We start from the raw sequence: 21,742 nt of genomic DNA on the forward strand, positions 1-21,742 counted from the left end.
CATTAATCTTGTATATTTCCAACTTCAAGTTGACTTTTAGGTTTCCAGCTTATAAGTTTGAAGGGGACGTAATTAGAATACTAATTATGTTTGTTTTTTCCTTTGTAAACCCATGGGCTAGTCTGGTTTTGTTCTATATATGTTGCTGGTTGCCATCATTTGGTGATGTTATCACATTAATCGGAACCAAACAAGCTGCAATTAGGCTGGTTTATTTTCAAGATTAAATTCAAAATTTTGAAAACTTTGAAACCCCTCATCTTATCATTAGAACTTTCTCAATTTTTTACGCAAAATAAAATAAATAATTTAATTTTTTCAAATTTCAAAATAAAAATAATATTAAAAAATATATTCTAATAATATTTTATTCAACTTTTTAACTTTAATCTTAACTCATCTCATACCTCAAAATAAACGAGACCTAATTTCTACTGAACAATATTCTAATCTCTCTCTCTCTCTCTCTGGAAGTTGATCCATTAAATCTATGCCCTCATCGACTACATATACCCGGGATATTTAATTGGATGGTGCCAACTTCCATCCACCAAACCCGCGTTCGGCCTTATGATGTAAGTAGGAATATTATTCGGTATGTACAAGGTTTCCTTAATAATTAATTTGTATTGTATTATAAATTATTACTTAATATAATATTAAATTTTAAAATCTTATATAAATAACTATATATTATTATTATATTCCATTGTATTAGTAGTTATATTAATGCTATATCACTATATATTATAATATTCTACAATATATTAACACTATATAATTATTATATACTATAAAATATATATATATATATTATATAATTTATCGAAAAAATCAAACCGAATCGAACTGGAACCAGTAAAACTTAATATATCGGTTTAAGAGTGTAATCGGTTTGGTATCGATTCTTCAAATCTCAAAATTAGTATATATCGATTAACCTGTACACCCCTAATTTCTCATGCGAACAGTTCTTTCAAATATTTTATATTGAACGAATTATCAACGTGGAATTTAAGCATTGGGCGGAGTAGCCATTCACGAAGTCTTACCAATTTAAAAAAAAAAAAAGAGAGTTTGTATCTTTTGTATCAAGTCTGATTACTCTTTAAAATATTAGCGAAATGAATTGTCTGGTCATTTTAAATTAATCCTTTAAAATATTAGATGAGATCAGGATCTTCAAGTTTTGGAGGAAGTTTGATGAAAGAGAATATCAATTCGAAGCTAAAGAGAAACTGAAAGTGGAGAAACAATGAAATGAAGAACGAAGTCAATCTTTCTCAGTACAGTGATTCAGGGAATGAATTAATGGAGAAAGATAATGACAAGATCAAGGCAGGCATCGAGAGTTTGCAAATTAGTTCAGAACCAAAAGGAGCGAGCGGTAGTAGTACTACTACTTCATCGAATCCACAAAAATCAGAGAATATGATCATTGGGATAAGAGATCAAGAGATCAACAAGTTTTTAAGCACAGAAGATGAGAAATCAAAACCGGATCAGACCGATACTACCATCAATATTGACGTTGGAAGCAACTGCAATGAAATGAGTGCTGAATTACTTGATGCAGAAAAAGACTCCTGCAGAATATGTCATTTGAGCTCTGAACAGCTGTCTAGGACTACGAGTCTAGTCCAGCTTGGTTGTGGCTGCAAAGGTGAACTGGGTATTTCACATCGGCACTGTGCCGAGGCCTGGTTTAGGAGCAAAGGGAATAGGTAAGTTTTTCTACTTTTTCATATTTCCCTGTTCCCGATATTCATGCTTTTCTACTTTCGAAACAAATATGCTTTGTCTCGCACTGAACCATTATTTCAGCTATTTTAGCCCCTTGGTTTTCTCATTACCTAGGACGCTTAGGACTACAGAAGCTGCGTTTCTTTTTCCCCTTTTCCACTCTCTCTCTCTCTCTCTCTCCCTCTTGTATACGATATAAGAAGATGGGAAGTGTTGCTCTCCGAATCGGGTAGGATTGAATATAAAACCTAAATTTCTAAAAACTCTGGTACTAATTAAGACAATCATTAAATACCATTCCGACTGCCACCTCGAGAAAAATGTCAGAATAATCACAAAAGAATTTACTCTGACGTTTTTTCGGGTGGAGCCATACCGTCCACCTACCGCCAGCCACAACCACCATGAGCGGAAATCGAAGCTCGTCGGAAAAACAATCCGACCCCTGATCCAGCCTTGAAATGGTTGGATCAACCTTGAAGGGGCCTCCAAGGCCGAACCGATGTCACCACAGCACTAGACTCCACCGGTCTGATCTGCCAAATTCAGTGCCACTACGATGTTGGATATTGCATATCTAGGGTAGTGCCAGATCCTATAAATTCAGCGCCATGGAGGTGCTGGATTCTGCTTGTCTGGAGCTACCCAACCGTTGGATTGCCCTGTTGATTTTGGCTATCTTCACGAGAGACCATGGTGGCCGGCTACCACCTCAATATCGAAGGTGGGCTTATAGTAAGCTCCAATGGAGAGCTAATGTACCAGGTTTCCCAATGGAAACCAAGTCCTAACTTTAGATTTTCTCCAAGAAGAAATAGCTTTTCTCACTTCGACTCATGCTTATCTAGGAATAGGCTCTAGCTAAGAGACATTTTCTGCTGCTAGATGTAGTTTCGTTTGAATATGAGTTTTAATGAGAAATCTATAAATAATAATGAGATAGTTTGTGAATAGTAATCAAATTATTTAAGTTAATATATTTTACGAGATTTTAGAAAATAAGAGAAAAATATTTGAGAAAAATATTATAAAGTTAAAATATTATTAAAATTTAATTTTTTTCTGAGATTTGAAAAAGTTGACTTAATTTTTTTTTGTTTGAAAGTTTGAGAAAGTTGTAATGATTATGTAATGATTTGATGAAAAAAATTTTAAAATTTGAAAACTTGAAATTGATTTTTTTGTATTTAGATGTTGAGATGAAATGAAATGAGATAAGATTGGTTAACACTATCTGTGAAACCAAACAGAGCCTTAGACCTCATTGTATTTATTACAAGAAGTGTTTGGGTAAAATATTAAAACCGATATTAATCCTCATATGATGGAGGTCCTATCATTAATACTGTTAATATAAATAAAAAAAAAATGCACAACAGGCTCAAAGGAGAAAAAGAGTCATTCACAGCCTACAATGATGATTCGGGCCTCGATCGGTGTTGTTTGGAACCCTTGCAGTGGTCGCACCTTGCGACTATACAAGGTCGGTGTGTACATCCATTGTGATGGCTAAGAAGTAAATACAAGGAAAATAAAGAAAGTGTGACACATAAATTTACGTAGTTTAGCATAATGCCTATGTCCACGAAAGTTTGGAGAGGAGAAATCTACTATAATATGATTGTTTACAATCTTTTATAGCCTCTCTTTTCTCACTATACAATGGAAGTCACATATCTATTTGTTAGAGGAGATCTTCTAGCTGGAGCTCTCGTCGTGAGGTTGAAGATGCTGAAGAGGTCGAAGTCCCCCCGAAGTCAAATCAACACGTTTTCTTTTATTTGACCATCCTTTCCACGCTTGGTAGTGGTAAGGAAGATTGTTTTTTCCCTTACATGTTTGCCATCCTCTCTTCTTTCTACTTTTTCCTCTTTCTATTACTTTCTTGCTAACACCTTATCTTCTCTTGTTCCCTCATTGTCTCCCCTTCCTCTCTCCTTGTTTTGTCTTCTAGTGGGATCATTTGCTAGGTTGGGCTGGGCGTGGTTATCTGGGTTTGGGATATTTTATCTCATTTAGTTACTCGCGATTCTTAAAGTCGATTTATTCCAAAAAAGACATTGAGAATCTTTATAGATAAAACATGTAATCAAAATAATCCGTTGAAGTCCATAGATAAATAAATCCTGGGAGCGAGTTCTTGGTTATCTGCTTCACTTGCGTTAGACGGGAGATGGGCTCGACCATGTGAAGTGCGAATTTGGAGATTGACTTCAGTGGGAGATGTGCAGGAGATAGGCTTGACCTCATAAAGTGTGAATATGGAGCTCGGCTTTGGCAGGAGATGTGTGGGAGATAGGCTTGACCGCGTAAAGTGCAAACATGGAACTCGACTTTGGCTGGAGATGTCCGGGAGATAGACTCGACTACGTAAAGTGCAAGTGTGGAGCTCATCTAGGTGAGATAAGCGGGAGCTGGCTCCACCGCGTTAGGTGCAAGCGAGGAGCTCGTCTTGGGGCACGAAGACCGGACAGTCAAGTGACCTTCCTGCCTATTGGGTGCTTGAGGAGCTGGGTAGGCCCTAGCCTTTCTCGTTTGTTGACTCATTACCGAATATAACTTTGCATTTGCTGAAGGAGATGTAGTTTCAGGAGTAATGCTGGGCAATCGAAAGGCTGGATCCAAATCACAACAAAGTCAACCTAGTTAGCATAAATAATCCAAATCACAAATGTGAAGTTTGCAAACCTGAATAACTTTGCTAGGGCATGGTGAGGGTTGGAGGTGTGCTGACAAGGCCAATGGGTAGCCATGTTTTGGCGATGATGAAGATTCGGGTGCTCGCGATGCCAAGCAGCTTATTCTGATGGAGTCATATTAAAATGCTTAGGCGATGCCCAAGTGGGGCTATGTAGCCGGTGTTCCACACCACAAAACCAATTATGTTAGTAAAATTAAAATTCACACAAATTTTGGGAGAGACAAACCGGGATGTTTTAGCCGTCGTAGCTAATTTTTGCTTGCTGCAATTGTTTGTTGTTGATTGTTGTTCCTTCCCCTTATTATTATTTTACTTCATCACAAAGCAAAATCCACTATGATCGTGTAAAGCACTGTGGCCAAGCATGTTGTGCCCGAGGAAGGCTGTGTGGCCGCACAATTGCTCAGCTCTAGACCGGGAAGCCTGTTGTTGTGGAGCTTGTGGCAAGAAACTTTTTGTCCAAGTAATTGAGGTGAGAAACTTCATGTCCGAGCAAGTGGGGTGGGGGAACGTTATTGACCGCGGAGCCCAACCAAGCTCAAGTTGTGCAACTTCCAGTAGCCCAGAAACTTTGTGCACAGCAAGTGCCCGCCTATGTGCATGGTGGGATGGTGGTGGCCAAGGAATCCTGTTGCGGGCGAGGTTGGAGCTAATTGTTGCTGAAGAGTTTGGGTCGTGACTGAGGAGTGTGATGCATGAGTCTAAGCTAGTGAGGCCTTGATACATGAGTCTGAGATGTTGAGGTCGTGATGCATGGCGGGCTGGTTGCCTGTTTGCATGTGGCCAAGATGATTGTTGCCTACTGCATGCATGTGGTCCAACGTCGACATATGTATTTGTTCAAGGGGTACACATGGTCCACTATTGGGATGTGCAGCTGTCTGAGGTGTGCATGTGATCCAACGCCGAGACAAGCAAGCCAGAACACGCATGGTGGGGAGGTGTATGGTCATGATGCATATGGCCGCTCGTTTGCCCGCGTGCAGTGGTTAGGATGAGTGGTTAAGACTCGTATGGCCGGGACGCACATGGTGGGAGGCTTAAGGTCGTGATGCAGATGGTTGTTGGTTTACCTGCATGCAGTGGCTGAGATGAGTGGCTGAGACACACATGGCTAAGACAAACATGGCCGGGATGCACATGGCGGGACAAAAATGGCTGAGATGCACTTGGTGGGAAAAAAAAAAATGGTTGAGATGCACCTGGCAAGAGATGCATGGCCGAGATGGTGTCCAAGCAACTTGCCTTTGGCCGAGCACCTGCTCAGGCCGGGCAGTTGTGCCCGCCAATGGGTGGCTGAGGTGGTGGGGTGCCCGCCACTAGGAGGTCGAGACTCATACTCTATGGTTCATACTTACCCTGCCGACGATAGAGATCATAGACCATCTTGGTGGTGGTGGCCAGCTACCTGCCGGCTTGCGGGACCCACAAGAAGTGGGTCTCCCTTTGGGGTGCGCGGTGCAACGTGCACGACCTTCATTGCCAGGGGCCACCCCGGTTGTGGTAGAAAATGCATGCAACCCATATGGTGGCCGCTAGTCTCCACCATTTGGCACACTAACAGTGGGTCAGGAGCATCTTCGGCGCACAATGACATGCACCCTTTGGCCACCATGTGCATGGCCTCCATGGTGGGAGACCCTAGAGGGAACAGAACCCTGGTGTTGCTCATTGAGCTCATAGGGGGAAGCCCCAAGCCATTCGGGTGCACAAAAACGTGCACCCGTTCCACACTCTAAACAGAAACCATCGGCATGACATAACATGTAACAGACTCTACGACAACACGACGTAGTAGAGAAGCGAGATTCGCAGCTGCCAACCCTAAACCCGCAACGTCAAGATCATCTATGTCAGCGACTCGCTACGGACATTGCTATTGGTGAGGCAAGTACCAGATAGCGATGATGAAGAGGTTGAGTTGCGCCCCTGCCCAAGTCATAACGTGTTGTATGATTCGGACGACGACGCGTTCTACTACTAACCCTAGGACGTCATGTCGATGGATATCAACGCACCGCCACTGCCATCGACCAGCAACGATATGTCCAGTAGGTCAATCTTTGGTATGCCTCCTAATCTTGACACATGGTCTACCATTCCAGGAGAATGTTAGTTGAGATTATTACGGTGAGATTTGATTATAAATCTCAACAAGTTAGATAACTTGACATACATTATACATTATACAAATGCATGCATGCCAGTAACGGCATGAATGCATAATCATAATCATAAAAAAGCATGGCACAACTTGACATGTAAACATGGCATGAACTGACATGATTTAAATTGAACGTGGACTGAACTTGAAACTGAACTTGACATGACGTGAATTGGAACGTGAACTGATAGGCGAACTGAAACATGATTTGAACGTGAACTTGAAACATGACTGAACGTGAATTACATGGACTTGAACTGACATGACTAAACATGAAATACATGCACTTGGAATTGACTAAAATAGCGTGACATGAAACTGATCGTGAAATAACATGAACTAAAACTGAACGTGAAACTAAAATGAACTGGACGTGGAAGTAAAATGAATTCTAACAATCAAAATGATTTCACCAGTTGTTTTGTCAGAAATAGTGAACAATCAAAATGATTCAGGCCAACATATTCCGTCAAAGATACTCAAACAATCAAAATGGTTATGGCATGAGTATTTTAAATGAGATACGATAACAATCAAAATGATTACGTCACAAGCATTTAAGTAGATGTATTCTAACAATCTAAATGATTACGTCGGAAGTACCTCACCTGAATTATAAATGGAGATGCTCAGAAAATTATAGTGATTACGTCACGAACATCACAGGCATGACTGACTGAGAAAGTACTATTTTAGAGAAACACTCTATACTCATAACATACGTGACGTGAAACAAAATGATAAATGACTTGACATACGTAACGTGACATATACGTGAGATCCATGACTTGACGTAACATGAAACAGATAAAAATAATGAAACAGATAAATAGATAGCATTACGTGACATGGCTTAACATGTAATAGGTAACATTACGTGACATGACATAATATGTAACAAATATTATCATGTGACATTGCATAACATGTAACAGATAACTATTGCGTGATATAATATAACATGTGTAATAGATAAACATGTAGTGATACGGAGAAAAGCACGAAACACGAGAAACTATAAGTAGGTGTGATGCCTCCAAACTCCTGCTTGGGATGTAACAGAGACTTGGAGCTTTAGGACATGCAACACAAGGTTACATATCCCCGTTCATGATAGTTATTATGCAATGCATCCTAGTATACAACTAGCAATATGCAATAATCGCAGCGAAAAATAGCGTGACCTATAAAAATTTATGCCAGAATGCACTAAACATCCCAATAATATTAATAACCATAAGTTCAAACTTGAGGACAACATTTCCTTAATACAAAATACATAATTCAAGTTCTATGGTTAGATCAACTCTTTCATATGTTCTAAAGTATGAAGAGTAAATGCGTATGAGCATCAAAATTATATCTAATTTTTGCTCAAGGTTTGGCTCATCTTCAACCATCTGTATCTATCAGTCCATCCTGATCTTCTTCTATCGGTCTTGACACAACTTCTATCATTTCAGAAGGAATGATAGTGGATCCACAAGGATGAGATTTACTTGAAATCTTAGTAAGTTAAACAACAAACTTGCGAAGAGGTAAGATATGCATGATTAATGACAAACACGATATGCGATTAATGATATGCAGAAAAAATCCGTATGTCTCCCATCTAGGTTCCTCACTATTTTTTAGAAAAAATTTAATGCACATTTCTTTTAGAGAAAATTTTTCACTTTCTCGTTTCAAAAACATGATATTTCGAAAGAGAGTATTTTATACCTCATTGCTTTCAAGAGTATAATGTTTCATCATTATTAAAGCCATCATTAACATACGTATGGTAGTAACACGGTTCCCCATATGCACCGTGAGCACCTGGTGGTGATCGTAGTACAACTCATGTTGACACTATGCCTTTGTCTGCATACATTGTTCTCAATGCATTGGTAACATAACATAACATCTTCATAACATCATAACAAATACACCCATTAGCTTTAGGAGTTATAAGATTTGACTTTGCTTCGATGTTCTTTAAAAAGAACCCATTTGAAACCCGTTGACTGTTCTTCGTCAACCCAGGGGTTACCACTCTATTTTTACTCACTCTAGAGTGGATGAAGGAGTTCCACTAGGATAATTCTTCATCCTTGCCTTTAGGGTCATGATAAAAATTATTTTCATGCAATACTTGAATAAAATCTATTTCATGACATGTGCATATGTAGTAAACTTCATGAAAAATGACATTTATATGCAATATGCTAAAATGGTGAGAATTTCACATGTCATGTAAGCAAATAATCAAATGTTAAATGATGTATCATATGATGTTTGATGCCCAAAGTGGCATATAAAATATGAATGTGATGTTTATCTAAGAATCATAAATAAATTATCTAAGAGTAAATTAGAAGTCAACTTACAAACTTGTCGGATGCATAGAAAATTGGTGCGATTATAATAAGAATTGTTCTAAGTTAGGAATTGCATAAGGAAGATGTTCATAATAAAAATGGCTCAACAGCTGGTATTTCCAAAACAACCCTTATACATAGCAAAATTTCACTAAGGCCCCAAATTTTTACTATTTGCATTTCGGCCTCAAAACTTACCAAAATTCACATACCCTATATTTTCTATATTCTACATCCATATATGATCTTAGAATTTTAGGAATCGAAGTGCAACTATGCTAATCATACTCAACATGTGGCATGCATTTCATTAAGGCCTAGATATGATTTCAACTATTCAACCTCTATGGATGCATGTGTACTCAAATTCATCAAGTGCCTAATCTTAGCGATGATTAAAACTTAGGCATCATGTCACACAAGTTCATCCCAAAACTTAAACATGGTTGTAAGACCTTAATTCTCACTAAACCATCCATTAAGCATATGCGTGATGTTTTCTAGCTTTCCTTACCCAAAGATATTTCAAAACTTAGTTAAATCATGGTTTTTCGTTCTTATCTCAATCACAAGGCTTTTCTAAATGTACATTATTCAAATCTAGGTAAATTAGTCAAAACTTCATAATTCATCATGGAAGAGAGCTAGAAGATGTTCATAAGTGCAAGGGTTGCTTGATTCAGATTTTTGAAACAAAAATCCATAAGACGAGCATGCCATAGCCAACAGTTTTGGGTTTCCTTCAAAGTTGTCCAGATTTTGATCCCTCTTTTGTCCGATCCTCTTGGTCTGTAGTGGGAGCATTATAACAATCATTTGAAGGCCTTTTCAGGTCAGGAAGAGAGGCATGGGTGTCAGCCAAGTGATCATGCTTGGGTAGAAAAAGAAAGGGGTGAAATGGGTGATGGTTCAACCAAGTGATTTCATTGACTGCCTCTCTTTGAGCCAATCGGTTGGGCGGCCTTGGGGAGGTAATTGGGTAAGCTTTATCTTGAGTGCTTTGAAGCACTTCCAAGGGAAAAAAAGGATAAGGAGGTGGTGTGGGGTAGTGACCAATATAGGTGCAGAAACTTCAATCGAAATCCAAAGCCACTCAGTTTGGTTTCAACTTAGCTTGTAATGGAATTGGTTGGGTTTCTTGGCTTGGTTTCTTGGAGCCAATTAGTCCAATGCTAGAAATAAACTAGGAGAGCTAAGGAGAGGTGTAATTGATGAAATGGTGTAAAAGTTGTGGACTTGGGGCTGATTTTGTGCAATGCACATGAAGGTGCAGCAAGATGTCGATTGGTGGTGACTTGGGCATTGACATGGCTTTGCTTCTATTAACATGTGTTTGGTCCAGTCTAAACTTCTAAATTAGTCTAAGAAAAAATAAAAATCAACAATAAAAATAAAAAAATTCCAGATTATATATGTGGAAAATAAATTAAAGAAAAATGAAGCTAAAAATATGGTTTAGAGGTTACTAATCATTTTTTAGATGATTAGCATTTCTTAACTTAAGTTAGAAGCTTAACCATGGTTAGATGGAAACCTTAGGGGCATGTGACACAACTTGGGTTTGAGAGAAACCAACGGTATGGTGTATGTGAGCTCCAATTGGAAGAATGAAATAAAAGACAAGGCTTGGGCTTCAAAGGTTGGGCTTTGGTTGGGCCAAAAGTTCAAGCCTTGGATGTGGGTTTTGGAGTGAGTTATTATATGGATCTTATATCCACATTTGTGGGGCCTATCCATGGACTCAAAGTCATACTAGGTTGGATCCTAATCTATGGGTCTTTCCTCAATTTGGTCAAAGTCTTGAATCTTACTAAATTAGGCCCAATGGCCTTATTCTTACTAAGTTGGGTGTAATACCTTGAGTCCAATAAGTTAGGCCCATAGTAATTATGCTCGTGGCTCCTAAGTTGTCAAGAAGCATAAGCGACAATGCCTTCATCTTGCAAAAGCACGCATCCAAGTCCTAATTTAGATGCGTTGTTGAATACCTCATAAGGCATAGGTTGTTCGTTCTGATAGCACTAAAACTTTGCTCACATCTTTCAGCCCAGACATACCTGGCATTCTTCCTTGTTAGGGTGATGAGCGATCTTGATAATTTAGAGAAACCCTCTACTAACCTTTGGTAGTAACTGACTAATCCTAAGAACATTTGGACCTTGTGTACTTTGGTAGGATGTTGCCTATTCACTACGACTTCAATCTTACTAGTATCAATCACTACTCCTTTACTTGAAATCACATGCCCTAAGAATTTCACTTGCTAAACTTGGCGTACAACCTATGTTCCTTCAATCTTTCTAGCACTAAGTTGAGATGTTGCCTATGTTCCTCTATCTGAACCTTTGGGGCCATGGTATGGTGCTCTATGAATGCGAAGTGGTGGTAGGTGCCAATTCTGTAATGAACTCTGTTTCCCTATTGGGGGTAATCCTGATAAGTCGTCTGTGAATTCCTCAAAAAATCCTCAACTATAGGTATCCCCCGAATCTGCTTATCCCTACTGGAGTCTTCAACTGGATAGGCCAAAGTACCGTTAGCAATGCAATTTCTAACTAAAGAGGGAATAACCTTTATAGTTCCTCTACCAACCTCAAGTGAGTCAAATACAATCTTTTTCATCCGGCCGTCTAACTTGGCATAGAACTTGGATACCCAGTTCATTTGTAATATCAAATCAAACCTCAAAAGACTAAAGGTAACAAGTTCTGCTTCCATAATCCTTCCATCTAGACTTAGAGGGCAATTCCTAAGGACTCAAGTACACGCGACTATACTTCCATCAGGAATCGTAACTACTTCTATTAGAGGTAGTGATTCTTATATTGGTTATACGTTCGTTGCAGGCATGAAAGACCTCGTTGTGCAGAGTCAAATAAGGCAGGTCATAAATTCGTATAACGTGATATTACCTAAAGCATAATCATCAACTACCATATACCTAATAGCTAAATTAAAAAGGCTAGTTTTTATAAAAAGAGAAGGGTACTAACGAAAATACCAATAACGACTTCTGTTTCTTCAACTCCTAGTGCTTCCTCATCTATATCACCAGTGGTAATAGCATAAATGCAAATTTGGGCAGGTGGCCTCTGATTCAGCTTATTACTAGGGTTAGGATCATTTTTTCCTTCTTGTGAATTTTTAGGGCAGTCCCGAATCATATGGCCAGGCTAACCACGTTTGAAGCATACCCTTAATACAAATTTGCATTCTCTGCCATGAACCTTTACACACATTCAACAAGTAGGTTTTAGGGTAGGCATGATGCCCTTTCCCTTGTTAACTCCTTGCACCATCCTTCTCTTATTGCTACTTCTTCTTGCAATGAAGGGAAAAGGCCTCTTTCGTTCTTGGCTAATCTGAGCTACTATTTTTGTTGCTGTGCTTCTGTTATTGCGGCCGTAGTGACTAACTCCTGGAAGTTATCAATGCAAAAATTGGCTATGTAACTGCGAATTCAGGATTGTAGTTCACTTTGAAACTTTTGAGCCTGCATCTTTTCGGTGGCTATCAGGTGTGGAGCGAACCTTCCTAACTCCATGAACTTCGCAACATATTGCTCGATTGCGAAGTTTCCTTGTACTAGAGTTGCAAACTCTTGTGCCTTTTACTGCTTCATCGATTTTGGAAAAAATTGATTATCGAACTCCTCTTTGAACCTTTCCCCGGTCAAAGCTGCCTTTTGGTATCCCACCAGATACCAATTTTTCCTTGTAACAGATGCCATACGTACTGCACATTCTACTCCACACTATAGCCATTGATCTCGAAGGTCCTATCGAGATCGAGTAACCACTTATTGGCCCTCATGGGTCCTTCAATTCTCATGAAGTTAGGGTATCTATATATCCTAAATTTCTCATACGAACATACTTTATTTTCCACTTGCTCTTGCCTTTTCATCTGAGGGTAACACTGCTGCTAATTTTGTCTAAGGATAATCTCTTGTTGCTGCTTCATTATCTCCGTCATTTGACAAATTGCATTCACCAGATCATGTCCTCCATCCAACAGGTGATCTTGCTCTCTGCGGGTGTTAAAACCTTCAGCGTTCCTTTCTTATCTGCCACATGCAATCTTGCTTTAATCCTTTACCTCTGGAGATGCATGTTTATCATATCGAACTCCAACTTCAGGATTCAAACCTATCCACACTAAAGATTCAACCCTACATTATGGCATATCATTCCTAAGGTCTTGTGGGTTTAACCAGAGACAAAATTGCTCTTATACCACCCTAGGACGCCCTCAAACACGCGATTGGGATGTAACGGAGACTTGGAGTATTGGGACATATAACATAAAGTTACATACCCCCGTTCATGACAGTTAATATGCAATACATCCTAGTATGCAATAATCGTAACGGAAAATAGGGTGACTTATAAAATTTATACCAGAATGAACTAAACATCCCAATAATATTAATGACCATAAGTTCAAACTTAAGGACAACATTTCCTTAATACAAAATACGTAATCCAAGTTCCATGGTTAGATCAACTTTTTCATACGCTATGAAGTATGAAGAGTCAATGCGTATAAGCATCAAAATTACATCTAGTCTTCACTCAAGGTCTGTCTTCTCTTCAACCATTTGTATTCAGCGGTCCATCTTATTCGTCCTCTACCAGACCTGATGCAACTTGTATCATTCTGGGGGAATGATAGTGTGTCCACAAGGATGAGATGCATGATTAATGATAAACATGAGGTGCATGTAATGACATGCAAAGAAAATCTGTATTTGTCACCCATCCAGGTTCCTCACTATTTTTCAAAAAAACTTTAATCCACATTTCTTTCAAAGAACATTTTTCATTTTCTCATTTCAAAAACATGATACTTTGAAAGAGAACATTTCATACCTCATTGCTTTCAAAACCATAACATTTTATCATTATTAAAGCCATCATTAACATACGTATGGTAGAAAAACAATTCCTCATATGCACCATGAGTACCTGCCTGTGATCATATCACAACTCATGTTGACACTATATCTTTGTCTGCAGACATCATTCTCAATGTATTGGTAACATAATATAGTATAATCATAACATCATAACATATACACACACCTGCTTTAGGTACTATAACATTTGATTTCGCCTCAACATTCTTTAAAAAGTACCCATTCAAAGCACGATTACTGTTCTTCATCAACTCTGGGTTTACCACTCTATTTTTACTCACTCCAGAGTAGACAGATGAGTTTGACTAGGATAAGTCTCTATCCTAACTTTAGGTTCGCGACAAAAATTATTTAATGCAATGCATGAACAAAATGTATTTCATGACATGTGCATATATAGTAAGCTTCATGAAAATTGATATTTATATGCAATATGCTAAAATTGTGAGAATTTCACATATCATGTAAGCAAGTAATCAAATGTTAAATGATGTATCATATGATGCTTGATGCTCAAAATGATATTTATAGTATGAATGTGGCGTTTATCTAAGAATCATAAATAAAGTATCTAAGAATAAGTTAGAAGCTAACTTACAAACTTGTCGAGTGCTTAGAAAATTGGTGCGGCTATAATAAGAGTTGTCCTAAGTTAGGAATTGTAAAAGTAAGGAAGATGTTCATAATCAAAAGGGTTCAATAACTAGTATTTCCAAAACTGCCCTTATACTTAGCAAAATTTCATTAAGGCCCCAAATTTTTACTATTTGCAATTGGGTCCCAAAATTTACCAAATTTCACAAAACTAATATTTTCTATATTTTACATCCATATATGACCTTATAATTTTAAGAATCAAAGTACAACTATGCTAATCATACTCAACCCGTGGCATGCATTTCATTAAGGCCTAGATGTGATTTCAAGTATTCAACCTCTGTGGATGCAAGTGTACTCAAATTCATCAAGTGCCATTAGCAATTATAACCTTAGGGATAATTAAAACTTAGGCATCAGGTCATACAAGTTTATTCCAACACTTAAACATGGCTTCAAGACCTTAATTCTCACTAAACCATACATTAAACATATGCATGATGTTTTCTAGCTTTCCTTAACCAAAGATATTTCAAAACTTAGTTAAATCATGCATTTTCATTCTTATCCCAATTACAATGCTTTTCTAAATGCACATTATTCAAGCTTAGGTAAATTAATCAAAACTTCCATAAGTTAAGCATAAACTAATAAAAAGCAATGCATGGCAGACAATCAACACAAGATAGACTTAAAGTCTACCATGGTATGCTTCCAACCTCAAAATGAAACCTTCAAAATTCATTTCAAGATGTTAGTGAATCATATAAAATCATATTAAGTCATGACATGGTTAAAATGTTAACCCAAAGTAATTTATTTCATCAAAACATCGAAGCTGACCCGGTTTGACATTAGCATGCTAGAACTTAATTAAAATCAATCAAAATCTCATTCTCATGCCGTAAATTAAAGCCTAACATGCCATTATAGCACTTAACAAAAGAAAGGGCAAGATTACTTACAGAAATCATGACCCTTAAAGCTCCCAAAATAAGAACACTCAAGAACTCTCAAGAACTTCACTCGGTTTCACTCTATTACTCACTAAGGAGGAGAAATGCACTCAAAACTTAAGAGAAGGTTTGGAGGAGAGGTGTGGAGAAATGAGGAAGTGATGGAGGTATTTGTAGGCTTCATGGAGGGTGAGAGGCAAGGGGGACATTGGTTTTGGCTACAAGGAAGTGAATGTGAGCGGTGGAGGTGGGAGATGGAGTGCTTGAGTGCAAAATGCCAAGGGTGGCATCACTTGGTTCAGTTCAATATCATCTAAAGTTTCATAACTTAGTATGGAAGACAACTAGAAGACGTCCACAAGTTCAGGGGTTACTTTATTCATATTTTTTAAACAAAAATCCACAAGACAAGCTAGCCATAGCCAACGGTTTTGAGTTTCCTTCAAAGTTGTCTAGATTTTGATCCCCTTTTTTGCCCCATCTTCTTGGTTTGTATTGGGGAATTATGACCATCATTTGAAGGCTTTTTTAGGTCAGGAAGAAATGCATGAGTGGCTGTCAAGTGATCATGCTTAGGTAGAAAAAGAAAGGGGCAAAATGGGTGATGGTTCAACCAAATGATTTCAAATGAGTGCCTCTCTTTGAGCCAATTGGTTGAGCTGCCTTGGGGAGGTAATTGGGTGAGCTTTTTCTTGAGTGCTTTGAAGCACTTCCAAGGAAAAAGAGGACAAGGGAGGTGGTGTGGGTTAGTGACCAAAATAGGTGCAGAAAATTCAATTGAAACCCAAGGCCACTCTGTTTGGTTTCAACTAGGCTTGTAATAGAATTGGTTGGGTTTCTTGGAGGCTTTTCCATTACTAGAACTGATCTAGGAGGGTTATGGTGGGATGTAAATGATGAAATTTCCCTTGAGAAAATGGTATAAAAGGCGTGGGCTAGGGGCTGATTTGGTGTAATGCACATAAAGGTGCACCTAGGTGCCAATTGGTAATGACTTGGGCATTGGCATGGCTTTGTTTCTATTGACATGTGTTGGGTCAAGTCTAAACTTCTAAATTAGTCTAAGAAAAATAAAAATCAACAATAAAAACCAAAAATTTCAGATTATATATGTGGGAAATAAATTAAAGAAAAATGAAGCTAAAAACATAGTTTAGAGGTTACTAATCATGTGTGAGATGATTAGTGTTTCTTAACTCGAGTTAGAAGCTTAACCATGGTTAGATGGGAACCTTAAGGGCGTGTGGCACAACTTGGGCTTAAGAGAAACCAATGGTATGGTGTATGTGGATTCCAATTGGAAGAATGAAATAAAAGACAATGCGTTCGGCTTTGGTTGGGCCAAATGTTCAAGCCTTGGATGTGGGCTTTGAAGTGGGTTATTATATGGACCTTATGTCTAGATTTGTGGGACCTATCCATGGACTCAAAGGCATACTAGGTTGGATCTTAATCTTTGGGTCTTTCCTCAATTGGGCCAAAGTCTTGAACCTTACAAAGTTAAGCCCAATGACCTTGTGCTTACTAAGTTCGGCCTAAGATCTTCACTCTTACTAAGTTAGGCCCAATAACTTTATGTCATTTACATGGGACCTATTTTCTAGTGTGCTCCAAGAAAGGGTTAAAGCTTTATATCTCCCAAGTTGGGCCTAAGGCTTTTTAACACCTTATCATTAGCCCATCACATCTTTTGTGCATTAGAGCCCTAAAGTCTTATATCCATCAAGTAGGGCCTAAAATCTTATGTCTATCAAGTAGGGGCTTAAGTCTTATATCCATCAAGTAAGGACTAAAGTCTTATTGCCTCTTCTAAGCCTTTATACTTAAAATGCTTGGGCCTTAGTAAACCCCTATTTGAATGGGTTAAATCCATTCAACATTTAACCCAATTGCTTAGCCCATCAACATGCCATGTATCATGCTTCCACGCCTCTCGGCATTTATCCTTAAAATTAATAAATTACTAAAAATTCTCCAAAATAATATTATTAAACCAATCAAGTTCCAAAAAATTAGTTTTCTTCAAAATCAATATTGCATTAGAATCTTCTAATAATACTACTAAAGCCAAAGTATGTGGCCCTTTTGCCAACTCGGGCATCCTAAATTGCTCTTATTCTCAAATAACCCAACTCCTAATTAACTAGGATTAAGGCTACTAAAGTCAAAGCCTAACGACTTTTTTAAGCGGGGTGTTACAGTAGGGATTATCACTAATAATTTAGTAACATGAAAAATGCTAATTTAGAGTAAAATTACCATTCTACCATCTACATGTGAAAAAATGACTATTTTATTCCTAACTTAAGGATTTCACATCCTATCTCCAAAAATACCAGAATTTACATTCCTCATGTAAATTTTGTTATAAACTTAAATATCTAATTAGATAAATTTAAAACTAATCACAATTATAAAAAACACCATAAGGCCAAAATTTTCAAAGCCCATATCTCTTGATTTTGTTACAATTTCATCCAACTTCAAAACTCATGACCAAACCAAAAACTCCATGATATAACACACTATCTTGTTTATTGCCCAAATTGACATTTACATGGTTAAAATAACCAACCAATGACCACGAAATCAAACATGAAACATACCCACCGGAAATAGATTCAAATAGGAAAACTTTCATGAAGGAATCTTAGTGAGATAATACTTTCAAGGGCTTCAAAAATTGGTGGCAAGAAAGCTCAGAAAACTGGCCGAGAGAGGATTCTAAGTGTTCTCTCCAAGAACGGAAATGAAAATGGGTGAGATGAAATGATGACCTACACACCTAATACACTTCTGAAGAGTAAAATATGGGCTTGAGTGAAACCTTGATGGATGGTGATTCGGTTACAAAAAGGTGCAAATAGTGAGTGGTTTTCGATTAAGGAAACTTCCAAGAGAAGGGTGGTGGTGAGGTGGCCTTTGGCCTTCACATCTTGCACAACTTTGGGGCTATCATGAGCAGTGGATGCTCAACCCTGAATGGGTGGAAACTTTCTCAATAAGCTTTGCCAAGGTGGCCAAAATTCGTGGGCCTAATGGGCCTTAAACAAGTGTGCTTCATTTTGAGTTTTAAAGAAGGTTTGGTTAAGGTTTGAGATGCTATCAAGCCTAAATCTAATTTTTCGTGGCCCAATCAAATTTCCAAGGCTTAAAAAGTTTAATAATGATCTCATAATAAAAATTTGAGGGATTAATAGCATGTGGAGGTGATTTTATCGAGTAATTAAACATAAATCTAGAAATCGAATCCAATAGGGTTTTAAAATCAAATTTGGGATTTGGGATAACTGTTTAGGGTTTTCGTTTCCTCCAAACTTTTGGGGTTTCAATTTGATTCTAAGTTTTTAGGGTTTGAAACTCTCTTTGGTTTGACACAAAATGGATGATTAGATGGAATAGTATTTTGCTTAGAAGGCATGATCTCACACATTGATTTCCTTCACATTTCCATCTCATGGTTCCTTTTGGTGTCAAGTGTCCAATACTATTCTCCAAGTGTTGCTAAGATCTTGTCAAGTGTCCAAATAAAACTTCTCTAACCTAATTTGGATATTGCACACTATGATTTTAAAAATACTGCACTTGATACTACTATTAAGGTTACTATTCACTCTAGTAAAAGTGAAAATAAATTTTACACTGTAAAATTCTAAACATACACACTAAACTAACTGTGCAATTTATTTATCGAGATTCAACTTTGAAGTGCCTCGAAATAATCAAAACGTGTTTTCGAACTAGCATTTTGTGGGAAAATTGAAAATTAGTTTATTGCACCAAAAAATCCTAAATATTTCTCTAAGTCTAATGGCACAAACCATTCTGACATTTCTTACTATCTCAGATAAATAAGATTGCAATTTTGGCACCATAGTGAGAGGAAACACTGACTATACTGATAGACTAAAACTTACGCGATTGATCGATCTGTGAAAACTTATTTCATAAGGTTCATAAAGCTTATAGAAATTCCACCATTGAATTTCTAGTGGGCTGTTACACTCTCTGCTCGTAATTCACTCGAAACCACCTCCTAGAAAACAAACCAAATCCACCCATACTAGTAACTAGACCATATACCATTTTAACCCGATCAAATAACTACTAAAATCTCCAATGCTTGCGGTACAAATCCAAAACTACTACCAAGTATTCAATCATCTGAAATCTCTCCCAACAGTGCCAATTCAACTTGCTTAGATTTTTGCAAAATATCAAGAATCCATTAAAATCTCCATTAATTGATCAAACCAAACATCAACTTAACACTAATAAAGTCTAGGAATTTACCTACTGTCAATGGTGACCTAGCTTGTCAATGGTGACCTAGCTTCTGTTTGAGGGGTTGGTTCAAACTTGAAAATGAGGAACTTCCGTTTGATTGGACCACGGTTTCGATGTGGTCGAGTTTCTATCATGGTGACATCATGAAAAGTGTGTCTGGTGTGAGAGAGTGATAGATAGATGAGAGGGACAGAGAGAGAAACTAGGTCTCGTTTGCATTCAAAACACACCTCAACTCATCTCATCTCAACATTATAACTTTCCCAAATTCTCACACAAAATATAATAAGCAATTCAACTTTTTCAAATGCCAAAACAACTTTCCCAAATTTCCACATAAAATATAATAAATAATTGAACTTTTATTCTACTATTCGCAACTCATCTTTGAATCCAAACCACTCCTGAGTAGATGAGAGAAACAATCGAATAGAGAGAGAAACCGAGAGACTTATCGGCACCAGTGTGCTCGTGGTGCAAGGTTTTGGGCGGCAATGATGAGCTACGACAAATGGGGTTTTAGAGAAAGAAAATAGAGAGACAAAGGAGAGAGAGACCATGGGAGGAGCTTACTAGCTTGGTGGTGCTGAGTGGTAGTACGACTTGTAGTGTGGGTGTCATGGAGTGTGGTAAAGGCATGACGCCGATGAAAGAGAAAATAGAGAAATGCAACAGTGGCATTTGACGGCGGAGGAGTTGGACGAACATGTCTAAAAGAGTGGCCAAATCATGGGAAAGGGAGGGAAATTGAGTGAGAAGTAGAGAGAGAGAGAGAGAGAGAGAGAGGAAGGCTTATAGGTGCGGTGGAGCATGGTGGCAACGTGCAACCTTTGTTTATGTAACGGCGGCAACGGAGGAGAGATGTGAGAGATGAGATAGAGAATAAGAGACAGAAACAGACACTGACTCTCCTTACGAACCCTAACTACACATCTGTTAGTCCTCTCACAATAAGACTCTCCTTACGAACCCTGACTACTTGACTGACTTAACCATCACTTACTATTGTTCTTAGTCACTAATTTGTCAAGAGGGGTAGCTAAGATCAACATTTACAATAATATGAATAAAATACACGTTTACTTCTGATATGAAAAAAATTGCTTGGGATATAATGTGTTAGAAAAAGGGTTTCATGATACTTTGCTGAATTGTTTTGTGTACATTTGAGCACCATGGTTCATGTTTAGCCATCAGCTATCATTTAAGATTAATACGTAGATTAAAGTTATGCATATCTCCTCTACCATACGTCTTATCACTTCTTTGATCTCGTATGCAGACTTTGTGAAATTTGTGGCGAGACTGCAAAAAATATAGCAGCCATTGAGGACACTACACTCATATTAGGGATGAATGGGATTAGGCCGGTAATGGCTAGCACCAGGAACTCCTCAGAAAGTGAAATCTCATGCTTGAGAAGACGTCATTTTAAGGAATTCCTAATGGCTTGTCTGATTCTAGCCTTTATACTCCCATGGATCTTTTCACGCCGACTCTAGGCTCATGTCATCCATTATTTTCAATTTTGCTTTACAAGGGTAGCTTGATTCCTTAGATTCAAATCCTTTTGCTTGCTTGTGGTTTTTATATGTTCGGTATTGAGTGTTTTGCAACGACATGGCTTTTCTTAAATTTTCGATGGGCATAGGTATCAACTGGTCTGAAAACATTTCGTATTTATTAAAAGTTGTTGTATAATTTATTTCCTTTAACATATTGTTGTTTTTAATTAATACTTGGTCATTAGGAGAAATTTCCTCCTAAATGTATAGAAAAAAATAACTCATGCTAAAATTTGATTTTAATTATCTTCTTGATGGGAGATGTGTTTTGGTGTGTCTTGCTCACGTCACAAGTGAATCAAACATGGGAGATGTCTACTAGGGGCCGTACTGACTTTTGGAAGTTTCGACTTTATCCAGTTTTTAGAAATTTTGGTCAGTAACCTCTCGTATTGCCCAATTGACATTTGCCCCCTCCGTTATTGATTTCATTCATCTCACTTAACAAAAT

General features: G+C 37.9%; 1 protein-coding gene across 1 annotated transcript; it reads left to right on the forward strand.

Moving 5' to 3' along the window:
• Positions 1-1,050: 1,050 nt before the first annotated feature.
• Positions 1,051-21,441, forward strand: LOC121248696 (E3 ubiquitin-protein ligase MARCHF1-like). Its single transcript, XM_041147235.1, has 2 exons — positions 1,051-1,724; positions 21,009-21,441. Exons 1-2 carry the CDS (start codon positions 1,261-1,263, stop codon positions 21,226-21,228), a joined length of 684 nt encoding a protein of 227 aa, XP_041003169.1. The 5' UTR covers positions 1,051-1,260; the 3' UTR covers positions 21,229-21,441.
• The last annotated feature ends 301 nt before the right edge of the window (positions 21,442-21,742 follow it).

Source organism: Juglans microcarpa x Juglans regia, chromosome 2D (assembly GCF_004785595.1).
Source record: "Juglans microcarpa x Juglans regia isolate MS1-56 chromosome 2D, Jm3101_v1.0, whole genome shotgun sequence".
NCBI lineage: Eukaryota > Viridiplantae > Streptophyta > Magnoliopsida > Fagales > Juglandaceae > Juglans > Juglans microcarpa x Juglans regia.

Bases quoted from the DNA above. Each gene is read 5' to 3' on its own strand.
- LOC121248696 (XM_041147235.1), top strand. From the start codon at position 1,261: ATGAAGAACGAAGTCAATCTTTCTCAGTACAGTGATTCAGGGAATGAA. The intron at 1,725-21,008 runs GTAAGTTTTTCT...TCTCGTATGCAG, and splicing joins TTTAGGAGCAAAGGGAATAG to ACTTTGTGAAATTTGTGGCG.